The sequence below is a fragment of the Ptychodera flava genome, unplaced genomic scaffold (assembly GCF_041260155.1).
Source record: "Ptychodera flava strain L36383 unplaced genomic scaffold, AS_Pfla_20210202 Scaffold_31__1_contigs__length_3010019_pilon, whole genome shotgun sequence".
Lineage (NCBI taxonomy): Eukaryota > Metazoa > Hemichordata > Enteropneusta > Ptychoderidae > Ptychodera > Ptychodera flava.
In genome coordinates this window covers 459,632-485,636 of record NW_027248353.1, presented here as the reverse complement: position 1 = coordinate 485,636, position 26,005 = coordinate 459,632, and the positions used below count along the sequence as shown (strand labels likewise).

Here is a 26,005-nt window from a genome sequence, read left to right as displayed (position 1 = left end):
GTGATTTGTGGATCGGTGACATCTTCTAAACAGTTATGTTCATCTTGTATCACAAATAATACAGAACCAGAACCTGTAGAGGCAGAGCTGGTCAATGGGCATGTGTACGGCAGCCATAGTATATCAGTAAAACGAACCTTTTTTTTCAGAAATCTGAGATAATCTGACCAGCAAACATGATATTTGTGCTTCTTATCGTGTAATTTAGATCGTATGCATCTCGAAACTTAACATGTAAATGCTTTGCTTAATTTCTCCTAAAGGAAAATTTAAAACATTCTCTTTCATAAACATCAATAAAAATCAGAATTCACAGCTCAAATTTTGGAATTGAAGACAGAAATTATCAACAATTTACCGATATTTGAAATTCAAAATGCCTTCAACATCCCACATCATAACTCTTCGAAGGAAAAACGAATTTTATATATTCATGGAAAACAAGACTAACAAAAGTTCATTATCAGCTTCAAAAGAGTCCGTACAACCCGTAGACCAGAAAAGTATTGTAAGAATTTGATATCAAAATTTGACATCAGACAATAACACGATTGGAACTACTAGTAACTTTGGGATAATTGGATTTTCATATTCTTTAAATTTCTCAAAAGTGTTGGGTGCCGTACAGCTGAATGTTGCAATATTACAAATTACTCATAAAAACAAGTGTGTAACTTAAAAAGAAAAGCAGATGCGATAACATGTGTAGATTAAATCGACATTACTTCACTATAAAATTATCCCGAATTAGTCACAATCATGTTCAGTGTTGTCTGAAAAGCTGTCTCTGAAGTGATTTCTACTCTCCGGGAGAATGTGCCCTGAGAACAGACACTCGAACTGTCAAGCTTTGTAATATGTTTTGGTCAACCACTTTTAGAAACTAATTTCGAAACTTATGGACTAAATAAGTTTTCTCCAGCTTATATTTGTGAATATCGAGATAGATGGTGGCCATTTTGAGTTTCAAGTGTCGGTAGTTAGGTTATCTATAAGTTGTTTCTCTAGTACCACAATTTTTTACTTGACTCCCTGAATTTTATTCTTGGTTTCGGAAGGAAATGGTTTAAAGTTTCCTGAGCGAAATTTTCAGAAAAAAGTTTAAGACTTTCAACTTCGAAAGGGTAAACTACTTGAATGCAATATCAGACTTACTTGCTCCTGTTGGTCTTCCTCCTTCAGACTGCTGACGATGAAATGAATACAATCAATGACACGTAACTGCGCATGCGTCAGGGCGCTGGGGTCCATCCCTCCGGACGAACAGTAACTCGACGTTTCGTCGTCTCCCCTTTCCCTCCCTTCGATTTCCTCCAAGAGGGACGGGCTCACCGCCTCGATGACGAACCTGGCGGCCTGCTTGCTCAGTTTTTTGGTGTGGTAAATTTTACCATTGGAATAATTGGTCCAGATTTGACTGCTGGGGCTGTAGCCTTTTCTGAGCTGGTGTCGCCTCCTTTCTCTCAGGTGGTTCTCGTAGTCCTTCTTGCTGGAGGGACGCTCGAGTCTCATGATGCGCGGGAGGTAGATGATGAACACAGTGCGCATCCAGTTGGGCATCACGTGAGTGTCTGCCGTGCGGTAGTGCACGTGGATCACGAGAATGGTCCCGAGAATTGAGAAAGTGCTCATGAAGAACGTGAACAAGATGTATCGCCCGACCAGCGGCACGTGGTCGGAGGTCGGCGGCAGGAGAGCCGGTATGAGCAATAGGAACACAGTGACGGCGATAAGGATCGAAATACTGAGCGTGATTCTCTCCTGGGCGTCGGTCGGCAGGTAGAACACCAGCAACGTGGAGAACGAGATGAGAAGACACGGGACTACCAGCGTGATTATGTAAAACAGTGGGTTGCGGTGCAGGACGAAAGTGAACGTGATGTCGACGTATCTGTCGTCGCAACAAATGTAGCGGATGACGTTCCGTGTGACGGGGGTCTCGACGATCTCCCATTCGCCGTTCTCCCAGTAATCAGCCTGGTCTACCTGGTGATACATGGGTTCTAGATCCAAGAAGTCTGCGTTGTACGTCCACGAACCGAACTTCATGATGCACTTCTGCTCGTCGAAGGGAAAATCCTTGCTCTCTATTCGGCAGACGGAGTTGTAAACGGCCGGGGGTGACCACTTGACAGTGCCATCGTACAACACCACGGCGCTGTTGGCGACTAGTACATCGTACTCGCCGTCAGCTCTGTGAAAAGTAACGAAAGAAAATTTTGTCAGCTCTGACGTACGTATGATTATATTTGGTAGCAAAACCATGATACATGTAGATACGTACAGCAATGACACTAATCCTTACCTACTTATCCTACATATACGTATACATACATACATACATACATACATAGCCTACAGACAGACAGACAGACAGACAGACATACATACATACATAGCCTACAGACAGACAGACAGACAGACAGACAGACAGACATATATACATACAGACAGACAGACAGACAGACAGACAGACATACATACAGACAGACAGACATACCGAATGTATCATTGAAATCCATAGCGTGAGCTAAGAACGATTATCCATACATAACAAAAATGCTCCAATTCAATAGCAATTTCCTCGAAGCTAAAATTGTCATCGTTCCAATGTTTTTCGTAATTTCATCTCCTTTTTAATTCACAATAAACTCTTTAACGTAACGTTGCTGGGCCAATGACCTTCCATCTTACATGTGATGTCAACTTACGTGTTGTAAAGGGTGATGTCCGGTTTCCATAGCGACCCGACCGGTATATTCAACATTTCAATGCCGTCAAAGTGTTTTGGATTCCAACGAAGTCTATAGTCGTTCCATGACTGCAGAATGCAACAATGAAAATAATTGTGAATACGAGACACCTTCATATGATCATGGCAACTGATAGTTCTTGCTACAAACTATTAAAAGTTTGGTACCGATGAAGTTCAAAGTTCGAGATAGTCATTAACTGACATCTCCATAGTCACAATGTGGGCGTTACGTTATTTTTCTGAGCCCGTCTGTTGCACTGCCACAATATCTGATATTATAGCAATTGATAATCGTTATCAAAAACAAAATCGTGGGGGGGGACAAACAGTGTAAGTAGTCTTATTAAAGTTCAACGCATCCTAATATGCAAATTGGTAAACGTTTCAAAATTCAAAAGAGCATTACTGATTACATATGAAAGAGATAACGTCGACAAACAAAGTGATCTGCGGCTGCAATCGCACGACCTGCATGTCATATATGACACAGGTGCGAGGAGTTGCCGTGCAGTGTACATAGACAGAACACTACACGGCAACTCCCCTTCTCTCTATGTACTAGTATACATACACGGCAACTCCACGAACCTGTGATATATGACAGCGCCTTCTGTGGCGATGAAAAAATAGAGAAAGTGGTTGACCCTTTAATAAGAGGCTGCACCGCAAACAATACTTACAATGCGACATTTGTATCTTCAATAATGTGAACAATACGTGATAATAGTGTGCCAAACATGATAGTGTGTCAACAAGTCAACGGTTGAAAGCAAAATATATGCAAGGTGCATTGACCCGAAAACGGAAGTCAAGCATTAAATAGAAAAGTTACGGACTAATTATTTCGGCGGGCTAGTTTCGTTATTTGGCGCCTCCTGTGTCTAATCGCTTGAACTGGTCGCGTCAGTTCACGGACACGCAGAAGGCAAATCGATTTAGGCAATGAAAAACGAAGTCACGTCTCCTCCGGGGTCTGCCACACACACATACACTCCCTGAACAAACTATGTAATCCTTAAACTATTCTGCCATCTTGGAATATTTATCCCCGACAGTCGCGCTGACAATCAAAGGGTTATAACACAGCATTTAATGCAGGGAGGGCAACAGCTGAAGGCCTCCGGAATTCGGGCAATGCTGTGATAGGAGTTCGTAAAAAATGTGCTGGGAATTGTTTCTGCACGTTTTAAAGAACAACAATTTCGCTCGACACATGCAGTTATGTTTGCCCAGACCATCCATTGACTGTAAAAAAGACAGAATGACAGTCGCAGGGTCATGAAATGACGTTGGACATTATATTGCCACATTGGCAGAAACGAGAGAGCATTCTTTGGGTTTATGACTTTACACAGAAGCCTCAAATGATCGCTTTAAAGCTGTGTTTTGATTCTTTTTCAATTACTACAGAAGTACATGGCCACTTTCAGCCAAACATATTTTCTCCCGAAATAATTTTTTATCGCAGGAGCATCGTTAGGAATTATTGACTTACTCTGGCGAATATAACAGCGAAAACACGGAGGAGTCATTTTCAAACTATATCATGGAAAGTACAACCATGTTGAAACATTTAACCAGTTTAAACTACGCTGTCATATACATGGTGTAGCGGACAATGACTGGCACTATCGGGTCGAGATATTCGGTTCAGTACATCTCACACATTAAAAACATTAAGTTTTTTGGACACAAATCTGCTCCACTCGCCACAGCTGCCTCGAGCTACTCCAGGTCAATGCTGTCTGACAAGGATGCCATGGTCAAGTTCGCGGGTGTTATTTGCGAGCAGAGACCTTGACCGAGACAATTTCAAGTGAGTCTAGAAAAGAATTTGTTAACCAAAAGCTAGAAGAACTGAGTGCGAAAACGGTTATATTTTATCTGTTTCAGTTTCGAAAATCATGCAACATTCGTTTTCTCTTGACTCGAAATCAGTCAATCAATCAATCAATCAATCAATCAATCAATCAATCAATCAATCAATCAATCAATCAATCAACTGTTTATTGCACTGTGACTTACTTGCTTCAGCCAGACACTGCTTATCATGACTTGATTAGTTTCATCCTGGAATAGAATGTACAATAGAAACAATTAAGATGATTAAACAAACTGAGAATATAAATCCATTCTAACGAGATTTTATTAAACTCCATCACAGGAACCTGTCTATGATATTTGTCTTTATTTTGTAACAAGTAAATTCTGATCCGGACTAGAATCCCACTGTTAACAATGACAGCGTATTTTACACGTAGTTAGATTTCCCTAAAACTCGAATTCAAAGAAACGTGTAACTCTTCGATAGTCTGGCAGTTTCAACCAAAATACCCGAGCTAACTATTATAGCAAGTGGGAAGACGGCTGAGGGCGCCGTTCATCGACATAAATCAATTTACGATGAAGCTAACGTTTAGTGTATTATCAAATCACCGTAATATCGCCGAGTGTTTCAGATAATCGACTTTGCTTGATTTAAAATCCATTACTGTTGAGTGTCCATTTTTTTTACAAAACCAGACCTTAGGCGACTGTTCTTTCATTGAAAAGTCAGACTTTACAAGAGGGCGTTGTGCCACAGTGATCCCACGCCTACGTAACCCATAGATTATTTACAATGACCTTGTTTCAAGTCTGTATTAAACTAGGCTATAAAACATGGCACGTGTCATTAACTTTACATGCGTATTTGTCGCGTTGTTTTTTTCATTTCACGGACAATACACTGCTCAAACAATGAATACAGATGTATTTAAACTCAATCTCGGGGTTTCTTTGCAGTGATGTAAAAACATTTTTATAGGTTCCGCGATGTCTTCATTTCTTTTGTTTGTTTTTATTTTTATTTTTATTTTTTTTTTGAGGGGTCTATTTGCTCATGACCAGCGACTCGGGATGGCACTGATCGCTCTCCTGAGATAGTCCATTTGTTCATCCATGTCACAGGAGAGATCTCTTGAAAGAGTTAATACTTAATTGATTAGCCACGAAGGACGTTACCAGTAAGGCATCGGCACCCCTACTGTCACGGTCGACTCCCCCCCCCTCTCTCTCTCTCTCTCTCTCCTCTCCTCTCTCTCTCTCTCTCTCCTCTCTCTCTCTCTCTCTCTCTCTCTCTCTCTCTCTCTCTCTCTCTCTCTCTCTCTTTATAGAGGTGTTTCAGGTAAAGTGTTCTCGAGAAATGAGATTTTACAAGATGTTATCCAAGATGACAAGCTTCACATTACTGAGATTATAATGTACAAATTGATAATGATCTACCATTCTTTGCTTTAGAAAACATGAAGATTGGTTATTTTTCTGCTATGCGCTCGTATATAGTGATGTCACAGCGTTGTTTTCTGGGGATTTGTTTTATAATTCTTAGATTATTCACGACAATCTATCACGATGGTCGCCACATTCATCAATGCTGACGTAAAATATTTAAGAGCGAAGAAATATGAGTCGGCCACGATTACCCTTTCAACGCTTTTGCCATAAATTCTGATGCAAATGCATATTTTAACACTTGCTTCGAAACTATAAAATAATATAGTGGGCAATTTCGAACAGCACCTTCCACATTATTCAATTTATTTTTCGCCTTCAGCTGTTGAAATCCCGCGGTATTCGATGAATTAATCACATTAAGTTCGTTCTGTTTGATGGCGTGAGATATTTGTTACTGCAGTTAAAGCTATTCATAAATGAGCTAATCACTCATAGTTCCAAACATTACATCACACAATCCCTCCGCGTGGCTTCCGAATGTCTAACATCCGGGGAAATGTCAACCTGTTTCAGACCTTGCACAATGTTTGCACGCGAAAAATATGAGGTATATTATCCATCGGGGGGCGCACTGCTTTAGGAAGGGTATACACCTATGTATTGCGGTTTGGAGCCCCCCCCCCGCTTTATGCCCCAGGTAGACTTGAAGTTTGACATATTAGAAATGGAGATGTTAGAACCCTGTTTTGCCTCAAGCTTGATTTTGTATCAACGAGTAATACGTCAGACGCTTGTTTTGTATGAAGCACAATTTTGACATGTTGAAGATCATGCAGAGTTTTTTAACGACAGTATCTGGGCCAAAATGAAGACTTTTGATCTCTCATTTAATGGAAAATTGTAGAGTCTGTGTTAGGTTTATTTGTAACTATTCAAGGTACACCTCAGTGTACCCAAATCGGGGGTAAGTGCCCCCTCCGGACTATATTCTGTCAGGGGGCTAATTTATTGTAGGGTTCAAGTTTGACCTTCCAATTATTGGTAATATTTATTGTTGATAGTTTTAGGTGTAAACATCTTCACATTAGTGTGATAGAGTCTATTTCTTATGCTGCCTGCGTTCCACGACTTCGTAGGGAGTACGTATAACATGCGGAGGGATTTGAGGCGCGGATTAATTTCCAACATGGCGGGAATGGAAACAGCAATCGTGTACGTCAAATTAGATGTAATACCAGGCTAGTTATGGTATACTGATACGATCAGCTCAACGGTGTATACCCGTGATTTCTTTGAAACTTATTTTCATCAATAAAATTCATGAACAAAGAGGTAAACCTCTCATACAAAAATCAGCTACAGTTTACGCTGCTGGGCGGTAAAAGTTTGAGAACTTCGGATACACCTAACAAAAGGCACATATATATATGTAAAAACATAAATATCTCGGGTGAAACGGGGTGCCGGTGCGCATTTTATAATGTATGATATTCTGAAGTGGGTATTAGTCACTATCGCTACATTTACATAATTCAACAACACTCATTAACAATCTCCGCATAAATGAATACTAATACATCGAGGTTTGATCATTAGGTGCCAATTATCGTCGTTCACCAGCGTACAAATGGGCGTACGACGAATGTATGTACGTAGTTGCCGGAACTCGCCTCGCCATCAATCATCGCAAAGTTGCCGCGCCACCATCAAGAAGTGATTGACACGTGACATGGCACGCTTATAAAGATTAATCTTATTTAATGCATTATGAATCAATTCTGGACGGCATTAGTCGTTAAATTATGACTCAATGGAAATAAGGTATTAAAACCCAAGTCTCCGATTGCCTTTTACGGCTTATACTGTGTCGAGTGAAGGCGGCGTAAGGAGACAATAATCCATTCTGGCCGATAATTTTACAACCATTATTTTTGTGTGGTTTCCTTCAAAAAGATGTATTTGAGATTGAGCATGATGGGCTATAGTTTCCAGGGACTTTCCTCAGTGATGGTGTAGGTTGGCTACTTAAAAATTTCTAAACTTGATTGTCTCGGTATAACAAACGAATATGTGGCAGAACTTGCATTTAAGGGAAATTATCTCTATCGTGGGATAATGTTTTCTATGATTATCAACGTTTTATTTCCTTTGCGCAAAGTACATCTTTTTCGTGTTCTCACTACAATAGAAGTGACATACAACCTTCAAAACACATTGCTTTGTGTATAATATACAATGTTATACAATTGTGTACAATAAACAATGTTACTGTTTGACAAATGAATTCTATTCCGGACTTCAATCTAGTCGAGCCGTCACCAATTATTTTCAGCAATACATCCGTACAGGCTGAACTGGTCAGTTGAAAAGGAGGCCTTTGGACGTGATTTGGAAGTGGAACAAAGTGGGAGACACGGTTTTGACTGTGGTGCCTTCGCTAGGTGACTTGGTGCCGTGCGCTGTGAGTTCGAATCCGATCTATAGGATTTACTGAATTTCATATTATAGAGTGTATTTAATACAGGGATCTAGAGAACAATATTTAGCTATACAATGTTGTCCTTGTTACAGTGATCGTCATAACACACACAACCTTCGAAATAATATTATAGACTATTTGTTAATGAATGTTGTAAGACAAGAAAGCCTCAAGTCGCAAAGACGACGCCACTCCCCCGCCTCCACACTGCTGCTGTCGTGGTGAAACTGTTATAATCAAAAGTAATGTATTTCTTAATCTCGTTCTTTCGTTAAAGTGGGGAATTTTATCGATTAATACCGATGTCATCATGTATAGAGTTAGATAAATTCGCGACGAGGTCATGGAAATATGACCTCTCCCGTTTTAACTTCTACAAGGGTGCAGCTGAAAGGTCTTGCGAAATCCATTAACTGCGATCCGTTGTCGGCCGATGACGATTTTTTAAAAGTCTATTTGACAGCGAAAGCGTTGAGCGATTCATGCTGTCAAACGTGCAATTATCACAATTATCAGGATGGCTTTAAAGTCTCCATCAATCAAAAGGAGTTATCTTTAACATTTTCGTCACACTCACCGATACGCCCTTGTGGCACTTGTCTGTTCACGTATAAGTAGAAAACGAGACATTCCTGCAATATTGCGTCTGACTACATTTTGCGGAGTCTCCAGCACAAAGCCTAAATTGATAATTTGCGCGAGTTTGTTTCTGTTAGACCAGTCTTTTCCCTCAGCCTTTTCGTACAGTTTGCAGGTTGAAATTACCACAGATCTGGTGATTTGAATCATAGTTATATTCCCCTCGCCTTTAAGGTTATACGGTACTTATTGTAATGGTACGTACGTCTGCTTTTGAAAGACAAATATGATGGGAGTTGCCAAAGAATGACTTGCGTTTCCCTATTTCATTCAGACTCATTACGTCTGTTGATATGCCGTCCGTTTCAGTCACGTGACAAGCACCTATCCAGGCCCTAAATCACCCTGGCGAAACCATTGTATTCAAACGATGTTTTCCAAGAATGTTAACCAAAAGGTCATACTCGGAATTTGAATGGACCAAGGTATAAGCAAACCACGTGTACGAATACGTGTATTTGCGCATACTTATGGTTGGTTTGCACGTATTCTCTTGTTTTGTTTTGTTTGGGTTTTTTTGGTTTACTACTATGTAAGCACCGCAAGGCGCGTGTTTTTTTTTATACCATACTGAAACCATGTGTTGCTAGCACGTGACTACGCCAATTGGCCAATCAAAGGTCAAATCCAATTCAGAAATACTTACAATGTCGATAAGCTGTGATATGGACAATCCCAGATTCACAATCAGAGTACCGTTTGTCTTCTCGACTGGACGAATTCTCGTGTCATAGTTGAGCAGCAAGTAATCAAACAAAGCTTGCGCAGACTCAGATGACGTACAGCCTATAACAGAACAAACAACAACATCATTATTTAAAATACCTAAATTCTCCACCATATACACGCAAATGTGTATGTATGTATGTATGTATGTATGTATGTATGTATGTATGTATGTATGTATGTATGTATGTATGTATGTATGTATGTATGTATGTATGTATGTATGTATGTATGTATGTATGTATGTATGTATGTATGTATGTATGTATGTATGTATGTATGTATGTATGTATGTATGTATGTATGTATGTATGCATGCATGCATGCATGCATGCATGCATGTATGTATGCATGCATGCATGCATGCATGCATGTGTGCATGTATGTATGTATGTATGTATGTATGTATGTATGTATGTATGTATGTATGTATGTATGTATGTATGTATGTATGTATGTATGTATGTATGTATGTATGTATGTATGTATGTAAAATCCATCGATGAGTGTCAGCAAAACTACTCTGATATAACCGATATGTGTGCATTTGTTTTGTTCTTGAGAAACAGACATTGCAAACTGTACTATTGTAATTAGCTGACAAAACGTCTAAGGTTGTATATGACATTGTGGGTCATCACTCTACAATTTGTCATATCCGTCCCTAACTGTCAAGATATGCCACTTCGACACATCGGTCGTTGTGTAAGGCGTCAAATGCGGCACTTCGCTTTACAGTGACTTCCTGGCGACCGAGCACATCAAATTTATCTTCTCAGCGATTCAAATCTGTCAAGGCGAACGGTCAATGTCAACAACATCATCTGTCCTGTTCGTCTGGGTATCACAGCCTCACGGCCGGTAAACGTGAATGTGCTGCGTGTTGAGAAGATTTCAATAGAATAGTTTGGGTGGGGGTAGGCATTTTGTCACAGGGTATCACCAGATGCTTGTAGAATGGGAAAATATATGAGGTTTGTATAACATCTCCAACACTACTACAACGCCGTTTTGTTTCATCTTAACGCTTTCATGGTGCACGTGAGAATGCAGAAGGTATTGACAGACTGAAAATATCCAGCATTTGCAGAATAAAGTAAATATTGATCGCGCTTGAAGCGTCCATTGCCCAATTCTTTGTAGAGTTTTTGACATGTTTATTCAGGATTTTGCAACGGTCAACACGTGCCGATGCGCAGTTGACGACCTCGCTGTAAATTAACTGCTGACTCGGCGCATACATGTGTCCATGGTACAGATAAATGTCAATTATTGGTAGCAACAAGTATGTTGAGATATAAAACACTGACAATAAAACACGCACTTAAAAGGACACAATTTATAGCGGTAGACAATCTTACTAGCCGAACAAGAGAAGATGGAGAATATTGCGCTCTCAGACACCGATCAGCAGCACTAACTGCAGTGTGTCCATATTTCATGTATTGTATTACATCATTCCCGTATATTGATGGCGCAAATACTGCGATCTGATTGGTCGAAATGTGAAAATAACCGTGCTATATTCGCGATGTAGCACGTGTGTAAGGCGAGCGAGCTCTCAGCCAGAGAAAATTTCCTTTTTCAACTTTTCGGACAAAAATTTCAATATACTGCTACGATATAATAGAACTTAACCACCTCAGCAATGTGTATACCACTCGATTTTGACCAGTTCACTCCATGTAATGCACTCGCTATCGCTCGTGCATATATGTCTTCCACTCGTCAAAACCTCGTGGCATGTCGTCGCATAGGGCGGTTTATTCCTTAAATAGCATACACTGCACAAAGCCTTTAAAATTGAATCCATATTTGATGGAAAACACTCGACGCGTCATTAATTTAAGTGCATGCGATTTGTGTTTCAAGGAGTGAAGACAATGTCGGTGGCGCTTTATTAGACAAGAACTACATCGACCCCGTCGACGTATTTCTCCATGCCATGGATTATGTCAGACTCGATTACAAATCAAATCGTGAACAAGACTTGATTGTTAATGCGGTGTTTCGCCACTCAGGTTCATTCCTGAAACATTACATCAGTGCTATCTACTTAGCCACATGTGATTGAATTGTTGGGCGCTGATAATTTCTGAGTTGCATTTTGCGCCGGGAATACAAAATAAAACCTTGCCTGGATCGAATAACGCAGTCTGTCACGTTAAGTGAATGACGAGGTAAAGGGCCTGCTCGCAGGAAAATCATCTTTTCACAATAATGTTCAATGATGAATGAACGCGAAGAGACAGACTGAACTGTACGTCACAGTGCGAGTGACACCACTCAATGCGTATCACCATCACTGGACTTTGACGGACGTAAAGAGGGGTGCGCCCACAACAATTTCATTCTGCAAGCGGCGATTGTAAATCAGTGGCCGTCACGTGGCAAGTGTAATTACCACGTTCAACCGTGATTGAAATAATAAAAATGCTTCTAGGGAAATTGGTACCAAGGTCGTTAAATCATTATGGCTTGTGAGGACAATCTCATGGCGAAAAATAAAACTTGGATGTCACCGTGCGTGCGGTTCAGATTGCGGTTCTGATTGGTCGAGACATGAAAAGAACCGTGCTATATTCGCGATATAGCACGGTTGTAACACGCGCGAGCTCTCAGCTAGAGAAAAATTGCCCTGAAACTGGCACATGCAATTATAATTTGCATAAATGTACATAATAATAAAACTCAATGCTCCGTGTCATATACTATAATGCTTATAAGTTGCGTTACGATCACCATACACATGAAATGCATTTATGTCTATTGTGGAATGCTATTTACTGAAAAGACGCCTTTTGGTTGAACTGCCTTTCGTGTTGCCATATAGATATAATTATACATTTTCTATGATCAGAAAGTATACAGTCTAAAGTACTACACATACTCTCATCGATGTCAGATTCGATATTCTCTGTACAGAAGGCGGCGAACATCTTGAAGAAGTGGTTTATCTGAATACAAGATGGATGGGAATCCAACAAACCTTGACAAAACTAACCAACAGCCTTTTTTGGCGCGCGGAAGAATTTTCAATCGCAAGTATCGTCTGGAAAATATGTCTGGGAAGTCATTTCAAGCGAACTTTGACCTTTCCAATGTGTACCATAGCAAAACCCATTCAAGAAGCGATGAGACGAGGTGATATATTCTGCCAAATATAACTGATGACTCATTAACCCATAACTATGTGCACCTTGCCTCTACATTTTCCATTTTGCTTTGATCGAAATTCCAGTCGGCCATGGCGCCGTCACTGACAATCGCACGATTACGCGGTATCTGGAAAATGACAAATATTCTCGGCTAGCATATATATTGGCCCAAAAACTTATGCATCTATGCCAAGCGCTCGCTTCAATGATAATTCAGAATGGTTCAGTGAGTAAAGGCACCCACTGTAGAAGAGACATTCAAACACCGATGTAGTACATATTTATTTGATCGTGAAGGTATACTGACCGTAAAGAGATAATGTCCGTCTCCTTCACAACAGCTACTGCAACATTTTGCTTGCCGTAGAATTTTTGAATATTATTACCAATTGTCTAATCATGTAAACCCGTCGAAGGGTACCGCTGAAAGTACGAATAAAAGTAAGTCCGTGTACTCAAGATCGACCAACATTTATTCATAGGATTGTGTTTGACAAAAGCATGACAGTGAAGGATTATGGTTCTTCGACTTTCGTTGTATTGTCCGGACATGTGAATGAAAGGATGCCAGACAGGTGGACGAACCGATAGACAGACAGACAGACAGACAGACAGACAGACAGACAGACAGGCACACAGACAGACAGGCAGACAAATAAACAGACAAACAGATAGATATATAGATAGATGGAGATAGATACATGGATGGATGGAGAGACAGACAGATAGACAGACAGACAGATAGATAGATAGATAGATAGATAGATAGATAGATAGATAGATATAGATAGATAGATAGATAGATAGATAGATAGATAGATAGATAGATAGATAGATAGATAGATAGATAAGAAGGTAGCTCGATAGAGACATGGCTATAGATAGATTGATCGATAGATACATAGATATAAAAAGGGAAGTCGATCGAATGATTAGATACTGCTGCGTATAAATCGAATCCATATAGGTATTAGCCATTGGCGGTCTAGTGATCGGATCGTTGGCGCCCTAAGTTACAAAACCAAATACGTGTTTTGCGACTAGAAATTATACACGTACCAAAGCTTCTCTGCAAAACGCTATCAGTTCAAAAATCCGCAAATCCAACTTGATGCCGTCATCGGATTAGTTCTATCCTTTGAGAGTGGCAGCCAATCAGTTCCCACCTACGTCACGGACGTTTGACTGTTTCTTATAACACAACTTAGGTGTCTTTAAATACTTTGTTTCCAATTTCATGCCAAACAGATAAATCTAGCGGTCACGGGGATTTAATTAACCAGAACAGGTGATTTGAGATAGGACGGGTGCTGGGATGGAAAGGGAAAACCGACTGTAAAAGGATTTCGTGGGGAATTAGCGTTTCTTGCACGTCGCAGGCAACTTCATATGAAAACAGTGCGTGACCAGAATTCATAATACTCACACTATAGACTCTAGGGCCAATGCATAAACCCATTGACTTCAGCACTGCACTCAGCCAGCGCTCTTGGGCAATAAGTCTACACCATAGGCTGTGTGAGTCTTAGACATCATCTCTCTAAAAATGCGTCTGCATATGCGAAGCCTTCTGTGCAAAGCTCCTTAACTTAAGCTTACTTAACTGTCTTTTCAAGTCTTGTCTCGAACTATTACTGTGTCGACGATTAATTCCCTGATTTTTTGCCGCCAGAACAGATATTAAACTCAACTCGATCGCGAGGTATTTTTCAAAATTTTTCATATACACTTTTTAGAAGCAAAGCAAAAACAAAATTCATTCGGCTTTTCCTTCTGTATTTCCGTTCGTGTCTATCACTGTTTCGTTATTTACTTGTATCTGTCTATCTGTCTGGCATCTCTACTGGCATTAGAATTATACACATGTTAAATTGTCTGTTGCTTTATATTATTGTCCGGACTCTCTCTCTCTCTCTCTCTCTCTCTCTCTCTCTCTCTCTCTCTCTCTCTCTCTCTCTCTCTCTCTCTCTCTCTCTCTCTTCTCTCTCTCGTGCCACCGTCTCTCTCCCTATCTCCCTGTGTGTCTGTCTGAGAGCCTGTGAAAGGTCTGCAAACCGATATTGCCCGTTCTCGCCTGTCTGCGAGCCTATTTCATATTCACTATCAACACCCCACCCCTGTTCTTGTCTTCCTGTACGACAACATCAGAACTTATCGCCCTGCGTGGTTCATAATATCGCTGACGGCGTAAACATCCTAGATAAACATAACTGGACAGCTCCAAGGCTGAATCACGCATTCACGCCGAGAACGACATTCCAGCGAGAATTGCTGGAAATCTGCGAAACGTGCCATTCTCCCACGGAGGCAAATGAGTTCTCTTGAAGTTGGGGACATTGAGTGGCTGTCAGTCCCCGTGAAAAAAATGTCAATATCAATAGGGGGCACAGATCAATGTCTTTGGTAACACGTGTCCGAGATCTGCCGTGCAACACATCGCTGTCACAAAAGATCGCTTCCGGTTCAATAATAAAAAATATTCGAGCTTGTTCATGCTTCGATGGAATTTTCTTATATACATTAAATATATCACCTTTCTGTTGACAACTTTATGCACCTGCAACGTATAGTCAAAGGAAAATGACTTCCTGGTTTAGATAAAAGAAGACAGCCGTTTTTCTATAAACTGATGGAATGAGATTTGTATGTCGGGAAAACACCTGGTACCATTTCAGATGCATGAATATTAAGATTTTATAAATTAGGTAGATAGATGGATAGATATATAGATAGATCGATACATACATACATACATACATACATACATACATACATACATACATACATACATACATACATACATACATACATACATACATACATACATACATACATACATACATACATACATACATACATACATACATACATACATACATACATACATACATACATACATACATACATACATACATACATACATACATACACACAAACACACACACATACATACATACATACATACATACATACATACATACATACATACATACATACATACATACATACATACATACATACATACATACATACATACATACATACATACATACATACATCCATCCATCCATCCATCCATCCATCCATCCATCCATCCATCCATCCATCCATCCATCCATCCATCCATCCATCCATCCACATCCATACATACATACATACATACATACATACACATACATACATACATACATACATACATACATACATACATACATACATACATACATACATACATACATACATACATACATACATACATACATACAATACATACATACATACATACATACATACATACATACTACATACATACATACATACATACATACATACATACATACATACATACAAGTACAGTAAAATTCTTTCACGAAATCCCCAGCAGTTAGCCTGTTCTTAAAAGATATCTTGTCTTATCTTTTAACAGATGTCACTGACGCCCTTCCATTTATTGTTTTGCCCCTTCGTCTCCGTGCATGAAAACTGTCAAATGTGTGCTATGTACTTGCTATCCAATAAATTAGCTATATTTGTGTTATTTTTCTTGGTGTCGTCGAATGGATGCCATATCCGTGACTCATGTTATGAAAAGAAAATCACATTGTCTTTCAGTCCAGCGATAATTGGAAACTAAACTAAACTGTCACACCATAGGAGGCGTGGTCGAGACGGTCCACTGAGGTAGTCGCTCCGTCTTGAGCTGTATATCCTGCAAATCTTATGAAGTTAGATGATCAGTGCATGCTCAAAATTAAAAGAATTACGAGGCTACACTTAATTTGAGCAGGGCGTCTTCAAGAGAAACGCGAATTTTTCGCAAGGTATTTACAAAAAAGGGACAAAAATCGAATCGACATTTGATAAACAGGCCATTTCCATGTCGTTGGTTCATCCGATAATGTTTATCGAGAAAGTGAATCAAAGATTTGTGATGCTTGATAGTCATCGCATCATCTAGTCACTGCATTTGTCTAAGTTGCCGATTCATTATTCCGTCTGTGGCAAAATTTGCGATACTTTTTGATGTGTATTTTTCGATTTTTGTCTGTCTGCAAACACCGTTCCAAAAAGAGTGTTCAAGTTGTTAAGATAGCCTGCAGTTTATTTGTCTCGTATCCGATAATTATCATTGTTGATAACTAAATTTTATTCGGCACTACGTCAACAACAAAAAACCACCACCGTGTTGAACCCTATGCATCAAGTTGCAAATATTTTGCAAACAGTCATGTTGATTGCAAAAGTGAGATTAACAAATATTAAAATATTTAAACATACCAGTCAGTGACGAATATATTCTCTGTATCAATAGTTTATATAAAGTAATTTCGATACACTTACGGCATGAATAAATGTCCTTTTCGATTAAAATTACAATTGTAACAAAGACATTTTTCAAACGCCATACAGAAAAATTCGATGCATTAAATATTCGACATTGATGGCAGCAGTGTTACCTAGCTCAAAATGGACCCCTTGTGCTTTCTGGTATTTTCAAAAGCTGGCCCCAAGTCTCCCCTCGGGCCAAGAATGCTCCAATAAAATGACAAATTTACGAGTGAACTATCTCTTAATAAGTTCCAGTGAATATTCCTGAAATCCGAGACTTTGGGGAGAGCATCTTTGCAGCGTTTGCCGACCCACGGGTCAAACTCTGAATGACTTCACATGTGAGAATCCATATCTTGAATGTATGAAATATACACTATCAACAAACCTAGAGTGCACGACTGTTCAACAGAACCAAAATGGCGCGCGGAAACAAATTGTCGTCTGCGCGACTGAACGTTTGCAACCTGGGCAAAATCCAGGGTTTTGTTTTCTGACTGTTTTGAAAAATTGACTTTGTGTTTACTGAGAAGGTGCAGTTGACATGGTGCGAGTGAACTCATTTAACTCGGGAAAAATTGTGAGATGGTTTTCATATCAAAAGTAATGAATCAAGCACAGCCTCGGCTATCTCATCCTGTCCTGGATGAGGATATTTATATAATGATAGGGAAATAATGTGTGACGAATTTTCAGATCGACTTATAAGCTGTTAGCAGTCAGGCTGCGTCAATCAAGGAATAATTGGTAGCGGAAACATGTCTCTAAGTGGTCGAATCTGTGGATTGTGAAAGACAGTTTTGGCAGTAAAGCATTTATAGATGTCAACTGAGCAGTATCAATATCAGTACTGGTCATTTTAAAAGCCAGCTTGCATAAGTTCAAGTTGACATGTGTCGGATCATAAACTATTATCGTTTTATTTCCTCGTAGAGAACTCGTCTTTCTTTATCAATGACAGCATCGTGAAATAACGCACCGTAAAATTTGTGAGCAGGGCTTGTATGTTTACCGCTGATTGAATGAAAATCGGAGCCCATTCAAAAACTCAGTGGATACGACTGTTGCATATCATTCGTAGGTCAAATACGTGATTCCGCCGATCAAAGGGGATATCATATCTTTATGCAATATGGAGGGTTTATGCCTCTACTTTTGAGTAGAGTCTAAACGATTATATCTTCAGCAAAAAATGAAGCGCTGGTCCACGACTTGTCTGATATCAAATTTACGTGCCATTATGCTCGCGTAAGACGTCATTATTACTACGTACATGTACTGCCAGTCATTATAGCGACGACGCTGAAGTCTGGGTTAACGGAGAAATGGGCGCAAGACTGAAACGAACGTAGTGTCTAGAGTACAAGGCACATGAATTTATGTTCAAGAAATTCTTTGGAAAACGTAATGGTCATGACAAAAAACACCTGCAATAACTGACAAATACTACACTTACTTATCCGATTTTTGGGTTGCTGTTCACATTTTGGCGCACCTTTAGCGGAACAATAAAAGGCAGCGAAAATTCGACGTTCCCAAATACATTGTACATTTGTGTCTGCTTTGATTTATTTAAGAGAGGTGGTTTTGGTGAGTGGTTCTAAATAGTACACGTGGTATTCGGCGAACGATACTGGAATCTCAAGATTAAAATGGGTTAAAGTGGCATTAACAAATACAGGCAAAGAAGGGTGATAGGCAAAAGGCAAGAGATAGAGACAGAGACAGAGACAGAGAGACAGAGATAGAGAGACAGAGAGAGCCATGAATTTCCTCTTAAAAGTGCAATGAATGCAATCAGAAGTGCAGAAACACCACACAATAAAGCGGAAATATCTTAACGATAATGGCGCCAAGCAACGACGTAATTTTAAAATTAATCACTCGACATGATTTTTAAATCGAGAATATCGGCCGTGTTCTCTCCGAGTGACCTCCGTGACCCCAACGTCAGAAATTGATTACTGTGTCTAAGGACTAAAGGTCACTGACCTCTAAGAGATTGATCCCTGGCTCCTAATTACATTTTGTATTAGTGCAATAATTTACACAATTTCTGCATTAGAAGGTCGTGGTCTCCGCGAAGCGAAGACATACATCAACAGTAAAATATACATTCAATTTTATTAGCAGCTTGTATCGCTGCAAAGAAAATATATCGTTATTTTTATGAATTAGAAAGGCCGTTAAAGTTGCGATAAATAAATCGCATAAAAATGAATTATAAAGATGTCAGTGCAGGTGATGTCATCAGACTGACATCGTCATGTGACTAACTAACGAATATGACGTCATGTTTGTCGTAACCCCTCTTTCAAAGTCTCCGGCTGAAAAATGAACACAGGAGACGACAGTTCATTGTATGACGCAATGACATGTTGAGCTGTCGGCAAATGGTTGGGGCAATTTTAATGGTATCGCGCTTTCCTACTTAAAGATTAGTTTAGTTTTCGCATTACGCCGGCCTCCTTTCACGAAAGGATTAGTTTCCGGGCTAGGTTGCGATAAGCTTACGAAATACATGTTATTTCAACCGCTAATGCGAAAGGACAAATCTTGTTATTTACGTGCTGCCAGTTTGAAATTCGAAGACCACGCTCCCAGTTTCGTCACGGCTACTTATGTCCCGTGGGAACGACACAGTCGATGCTCACGACCATAAAACAAAAACGCATCAATTAAATATTGTTTATGAATGACGAAAAATATTACTGAAACTACGCCCAGGATGCGATAACAACACATCTCTTGTTATTCGTAGTATTAAAATAAAAGGCGAGGGCTTTTATGTGATGATAACCGCGGCGGCGGCGGCGACGATGATGACGATGATGATGATGATGATGATGATGATGACGATGACGGCGACGATTGTTTAGATAACAACGACGACGACACAAGCTTAGTAATTGCTACGCGGTTGAACTTGTGTTTATGCCGATGAGGTTGAGAACTTGTTGACAATTGTTGGAACAGTTCTGTTGAGATGTTCACAGAGAAATCGGATTGGCGGGATATTAACAAAACGGAGATATAGGTTGCGCGCCAATTCCTGTATCTCATGTACAAATTTTAACAGAATGTTAGATCCATTACTACTAAGGCAACGGAAGTTGTTCATTTGAAAGGTCCTTGTTTAAGCTAAATTCGCCGTTAAACGGCGGATGTCCGGCTGCCACGCCACACTAATACAAGACACGACTTACGAGGAAAGCATTATGATTTCTGAACAACTTAATCGCTCTGAGAAGGGTTCCACCTCTTCGGAGACCAAGCTTATCGATTACTTGATCGCCGGCCAGGGACATTAACGTGGTGATACGCCACCAATAAAGCTGATTGCTATCGCGTTCCATACATTGCCAGCTGTTGTGACAGAGGAACACGGAAAGATAAACAAATTGAAAGAATGGACCTCATTACGTCGTATATAATATTTATCGATGATTATCTAAAGATCCGACCCCATCTTCTGACAGAAACAACCTCCCGTCCCCGTGAATGGGTAGCCATGATATTTATGAAGTACCATGCAAAAACATAACAAGACACAATCACGATACACTGTCAAAAGTATGAGATATATATATATAATATATATATTATATATATATATAATATATATATATATATATATATATATATATACTGATAATCTAGGAGCTTGTAGTTGTCACTCTGCAGGCTGTTTCATGCGCTAAGCAATCATCAGATATACATACATATATATATATATATATATATATATATATATATATATATATTATATATATATATATATATATATATATATTAGTCTTGTTTATAAATTACATCTTTTTGAGCTACAGCTCGTCTTTGGCTGTTGTATCTTCCGACTGGTTTACTTCTCCCGCTGCACATAGCTCCATTATTTGTTGATCCACTTATAGCATTAATATATGATTGTTTATCCCATTGTTTACTGGGTGACGTAAATAACGTCAATACGACGGAAGTTGACACGGATAACGCGAAACCGATGCTGTTCTAGTTTGGTCTGCAGGAAGTTCCATAAATAGCTCGTCATCGCGGCCTCTATTTGGTAACTAACGGGGTCTATGCCCTTTAAAACACGCCCTCGTCCATTGAACTCCCGAATAACTTTTGAACGAGACTTCATAAGTTAATTACTTCCTTATCACGGTCAGTGTCAATTTCACCGCATTCACGGTAACTAAAGACATAGGAATGCAGTCTATTTAAGGCTGCGTTATCTCCAGTCTGTGAATTTCACAGCTGCTAACAAACGCCAGCTGATTTCACATGTTTCAGTGTTCACAGTCAGTTCTCTCATTTACCGTACCAGGTTTTTGTTTCTCTCTTTCTTATTTCCTGGGGGACTTTAGTTTGAGTACCTTTATGATTGACGATCGATGGGTTCGTTCCAATACTTAGGTTACCATCCAACCAGTATGGAAGTCTTTAGTTAGTCTTTCATTTCTTATCGAAGACTTCCGCACTGAGGCATTTGGGAATATCAAAGCATCACTGAGACAAAATGTTGACATTTCTAAGATGAAAACTATTCTGTTACCGACAGAGTTATCCCATCTTTACTGTCATTCTCTTCCCTAATTCTGTGTAAAGGTCAGTGAATGAATTAGTAATTATCGGCATGAGTAGTTCATTGAAGACACAGTTCGATACGGAGAAATCAAACGGGGAGAAACAAATCCATCGTAAACCGTAAATAGTACAGACGAATAGAACAGAATGTTACAATTCAGATTTATTCGGTATGTATGTATGTATGTATGTATCTATCTATGTATCTATGTATGTATCTATGTATGTATGCACCGTGGGTGGAGGGACGGTGATGTATGTATGTATGTATGTATGTATGTATGTATGTATGTATGTATGTATGTATGTATGTATGTATGTATGTATGTATGTATGTTTATGTATGTATGTATGTATGTATCTATGTATCTATTTGCGTTCGTACGAATGTCAGCCTGCATGTATGATAGCTGTATATGTGTGTACATGTACAAAGAAAACAATCTCACTTGAATTATATATTTATAGATAACTGAAAGTGGTATCATTACGTATTAAATATTATCGTCTAATTTAGCGATTAGTTCTTTCAATCGCTGCGCAAACATGTCTGTAAAATATGAACTATCAGTCTGTGTTGAAGGAATTCCGCCTTCAATGACAGTAAGTGCTTTCTGATAGGATTTGTTTCGTTCGAAAACGTTGTAAGTACAGAAACTGAATAAACATAGTACAGTGTATCCCGGTGACGGAGATTGCTCGGTGCGTAATGGATTGTACCACGTGACAAAACACACTCAGGGGTATGGCTTCAATCATCGTAACGCAATTAATTCTATCCTCAGAGTGGAAACGACCATTTTATGTCCCAAGGCGCAGACGTCAACTTCGCTGAAAATCCCGACCTTTCGTTGCTTAGTCCCGGGAGGGCCGAGGGTCCACTTGGAACAGCTAACGTAAACGGGTACTTGTACCTTTTATTTCAGTAAAGTCGAAAAATCAATACATACTGCGGGCAATTAATAAGTACGTTCAGACTGATGACTTTGCGTCGGCCCAGGTCCCGACCAGGGCCGGGGCCGACGTAAAAAACCAGTGTGGACACGCTGAGTCGGCCCTGGGCCGACTCAGTTTGGTCCCGGTTAGAAGGGGGGGTTCAGGGCCGACTCAGGGCCGACGCAAAATTTGGTCCGACGCAAATCGCCAGTGTGGACACGTTACGTCGGCCCTGGTCCCAGTTGACCAGGCCTCCGCTATGGATCGAAGTTGAACTAGTCACACTATTCGCACAAAACAAACGACGTTTGAAACTAAAGTTTACACCTATCGAAAGTTTTCAATCCAGTCTTTACATTTTAATATCATCCCATGTACGCTGAACTTCCCACCAACCTTTGTTCCGCAAACGAGACCATGTCATTCGATTCCACAGTGCACGTAATAGACTAGAGAGGCATGTCAAAAATGCCGCGCACTGGTTATTTCTCCACTGCGGTCTTATATATACCATATGCTCATCCAATAAATGGTGAAGATCTCTCCGATGATTAAAAGGGTGAGTGGTAGTCATATTTGCCCTTCTTGTGCGTAAAAACACAGGAAAATCATGAGAATTAGAAACAGCGTGCCATATTCAATGCACCGTTTTGAACTTTGACAGGTCAGAGGTCACAAAGGAAGGTAAAGTTACGTCGGCCCTAATTCTGGTACCGGTAAGTGTGGACACGGACCAAATTTAATCCCAAAAGGACAATTATTTTGCGTCGGCCCAAATTTCAGTTGGGTTGCCAATGTGAACAAGATAAATGTGAGAGGTTTGGTAAACGATGGCGGTGTTGTAATAAAAGCACTTTTGTATATTGTGCCCTTTTAATTTCCCAGTTCCTGGGACGCTAATGGCGCTCCCCGAGGGATTTCTCAGCAAGATTCTCTTTGTGCCAAACTTAGTCTAATAAATTTTTAGCTAATGGGCGAAATAGAGATTTGATGCCGACACAGAACTACACTTTTAAATGATCCGCGACCGCTTGGTAAACGTCACTAAGTTTGCCGAACGTGAACAATGACACGTAATTGAGGCGAGACGGGATGTTTCGTTGCGTCCGTGTATCGCGCCATCATGGAAGACGGTAGTACATTGTTTCAGCAGTAGCACGGTATTAGATAGCCGTTCGAAATCTCATCAATTCACGACGGCAATATTTCTCGCGATACACAATCCTTACGATCTTGTAAACTTTTACAAGGCAGAAATGCAAAACGGCACACATACGGGTGTGCGCACACTCGGACACATACGTGTACACAATGACGTGAACACCCGGTTGTTCTGAAACGCGTTGTGACCCAGTATTAGTCGTTTTGAAATGCATGTCAGATTTGTTGACTTCGAACTTTTATCTACCATTTTGATCGCTTCATACTTTCTCTCAAAAAACGAAATTGCCGCCATTTGAATTGTGGAGTGAAGGAAACTATAGTTTTACCGTTTATTTTTTTTTTAATTCAAGGGCATAACGACACTAGCTGAAAAACTATACGTACTTAGGCCTACATGCATATTATGTTGGATCATGATTCGCAACAACGCAGTTCCCTGTTACAATGTTACAATGTTGTCGTCAGTATTCTCACATCCCGCGAGACATGAAAGAACAGTCACGGTGTCCACCGTACAGCTCAATAGTGATGGCACTTTAGGTCTGGAGCTGCCAAAATGCCGCCGTTTTGCAGTTCTGCGTGTTCAAAATGCGATATAAATTACAATTCTACTATTTGGATGTGATGCGAATACATAGTGTGATGCGTATACATAGTTGGAAAAACTGCCAATGTTGCAAAAACCTGACAAGTTTTTCTTTGCATATTTCCCCAAAATTTGACCAATGACACCCTTCTCAAGTTCTGAAGGGTCGATCCCTTTCTCCTATACCCAATAGGGAATCCTTACTTTATCAGAATATTTTTTTATTTTTTACGTCTTTTGTTTCAACACTGGTTCCACATGCACTGTGGTTTCATCACACTAAAATCACCGCTGTTGATCAAACGTATCACACCGTGATACAGCAGGCGTTCATTGACACATCAGGTGCATCGGTTCCCGCCGTCACCGTGAATATTATTAGTCCCTTGTGTATTTTTTCTGTGAATAATGCGACAAACAGGAATATTTTTAAATGCCACATTTGGATATCGTTCTGTACAAAAATTTGTCAGATTTTTTAATGGAGAAGGTTATTTTCGACCTAAATCGCTTTGGCAGAGCGAAAGACGGACATCGTGCGTGGAAATAAAGCGCGCTGCATATAGTATGTACATGATCACAGCCTACTGGCGCCGTTGGTAGGTCAAAGTTCAGTCGTCGAAAAGTGCACAACGAATGGTGGAACAATCATATCGCATCAAATTCCCTATTGACAGAGTTGCCCCTGAAGTACTCAGAAATGTCAGCAAATTAAACATTTTATTGAAACACCGGAACCAATTATTGCGAATTTGAGTCATTCATGAGGATTGGTTTCTCACGAGATGCGTCAGACACCGATTCCGTGATATCGTTGAAACGCTAATACAAAGCTCAGTTGACGCAGCGCAAATTGAAAGCACAAATAATTTCGCTAAATCATAAGCGATCCACATCGCCGCTAATTGTGCGACGGACACTAAGCGGTATCGATCGGTTGCGTGGCTGAGAAAATGTTGTTTTTTGTATGACGTCATCATATTACAATGTAATGATGGACAGGTGCATTTGAAAAAGCGAACCCTGTAAAAAGGGAGATCGTGTAGCTCGGCAACCTGCCACGCGGGAATTGTACACACGCGTGGCGCCAGACACGCGCGTTCGCCGCGAGACCTGGAACAACTTGACGACCATTCATCAAGTCTCTATTTAATAATTGAAATTCAATCCTACCGTGGAACGTCCTTTATCATTTCGCTACTTGATAGCTTCATCCATTAACTTGCAAACGGGAGTGGTTGCCAGCGCGCCATTTATTTATATTCGCATACTGAAAACTATAACTTTACTATAATGTGTATCCTGCCACGGCTGGGATTATATTCATTGCAAGTTTTACTGAAAGTAGTCCCTGATTACAAAGATGTTGTTTTTACACGTTAGTTCGTTATTATTCTGATCTCCTCTACAGTAAAAATATTACCTCTTCT

General features: G+C 39.9%; 1 protein-coding gene across 1 annotated transcript in view; it reads right to left on the bottom strand.

The window, feature by feature from the left end:
- Positions 1–26,005, bottom strand: part of LOC139127413 (neuronal acetylcholine receptor subunit alpha-3-like) — a 42,371-nt gene that overhangs the window by 2,393 nt on the left and 13,973 nt on the right. Inside the window, exons 2-5 of the mRNA XM_070693332.1 lie at positions 9,736–9,875; positions 4,781–4,825; positions 2,712–2,821; positions 1,156–2,194 (exon numbers count right to left, since the gene is read on the bottom strand). Of these exons, the coding sequence (XP_070549433.1) occupies positions 1,156–2,194; positions 2,712–2,821; positions 4,781–4,825; positions 9,736–9,875 (1,334 nt within the window). The remainder of the gene's footprint in view (positions 1–1,155; positions 2,195–2,711; positions 2,822–4,780; positions 4,826–9,735; positions 9,876–26,005) is intronic.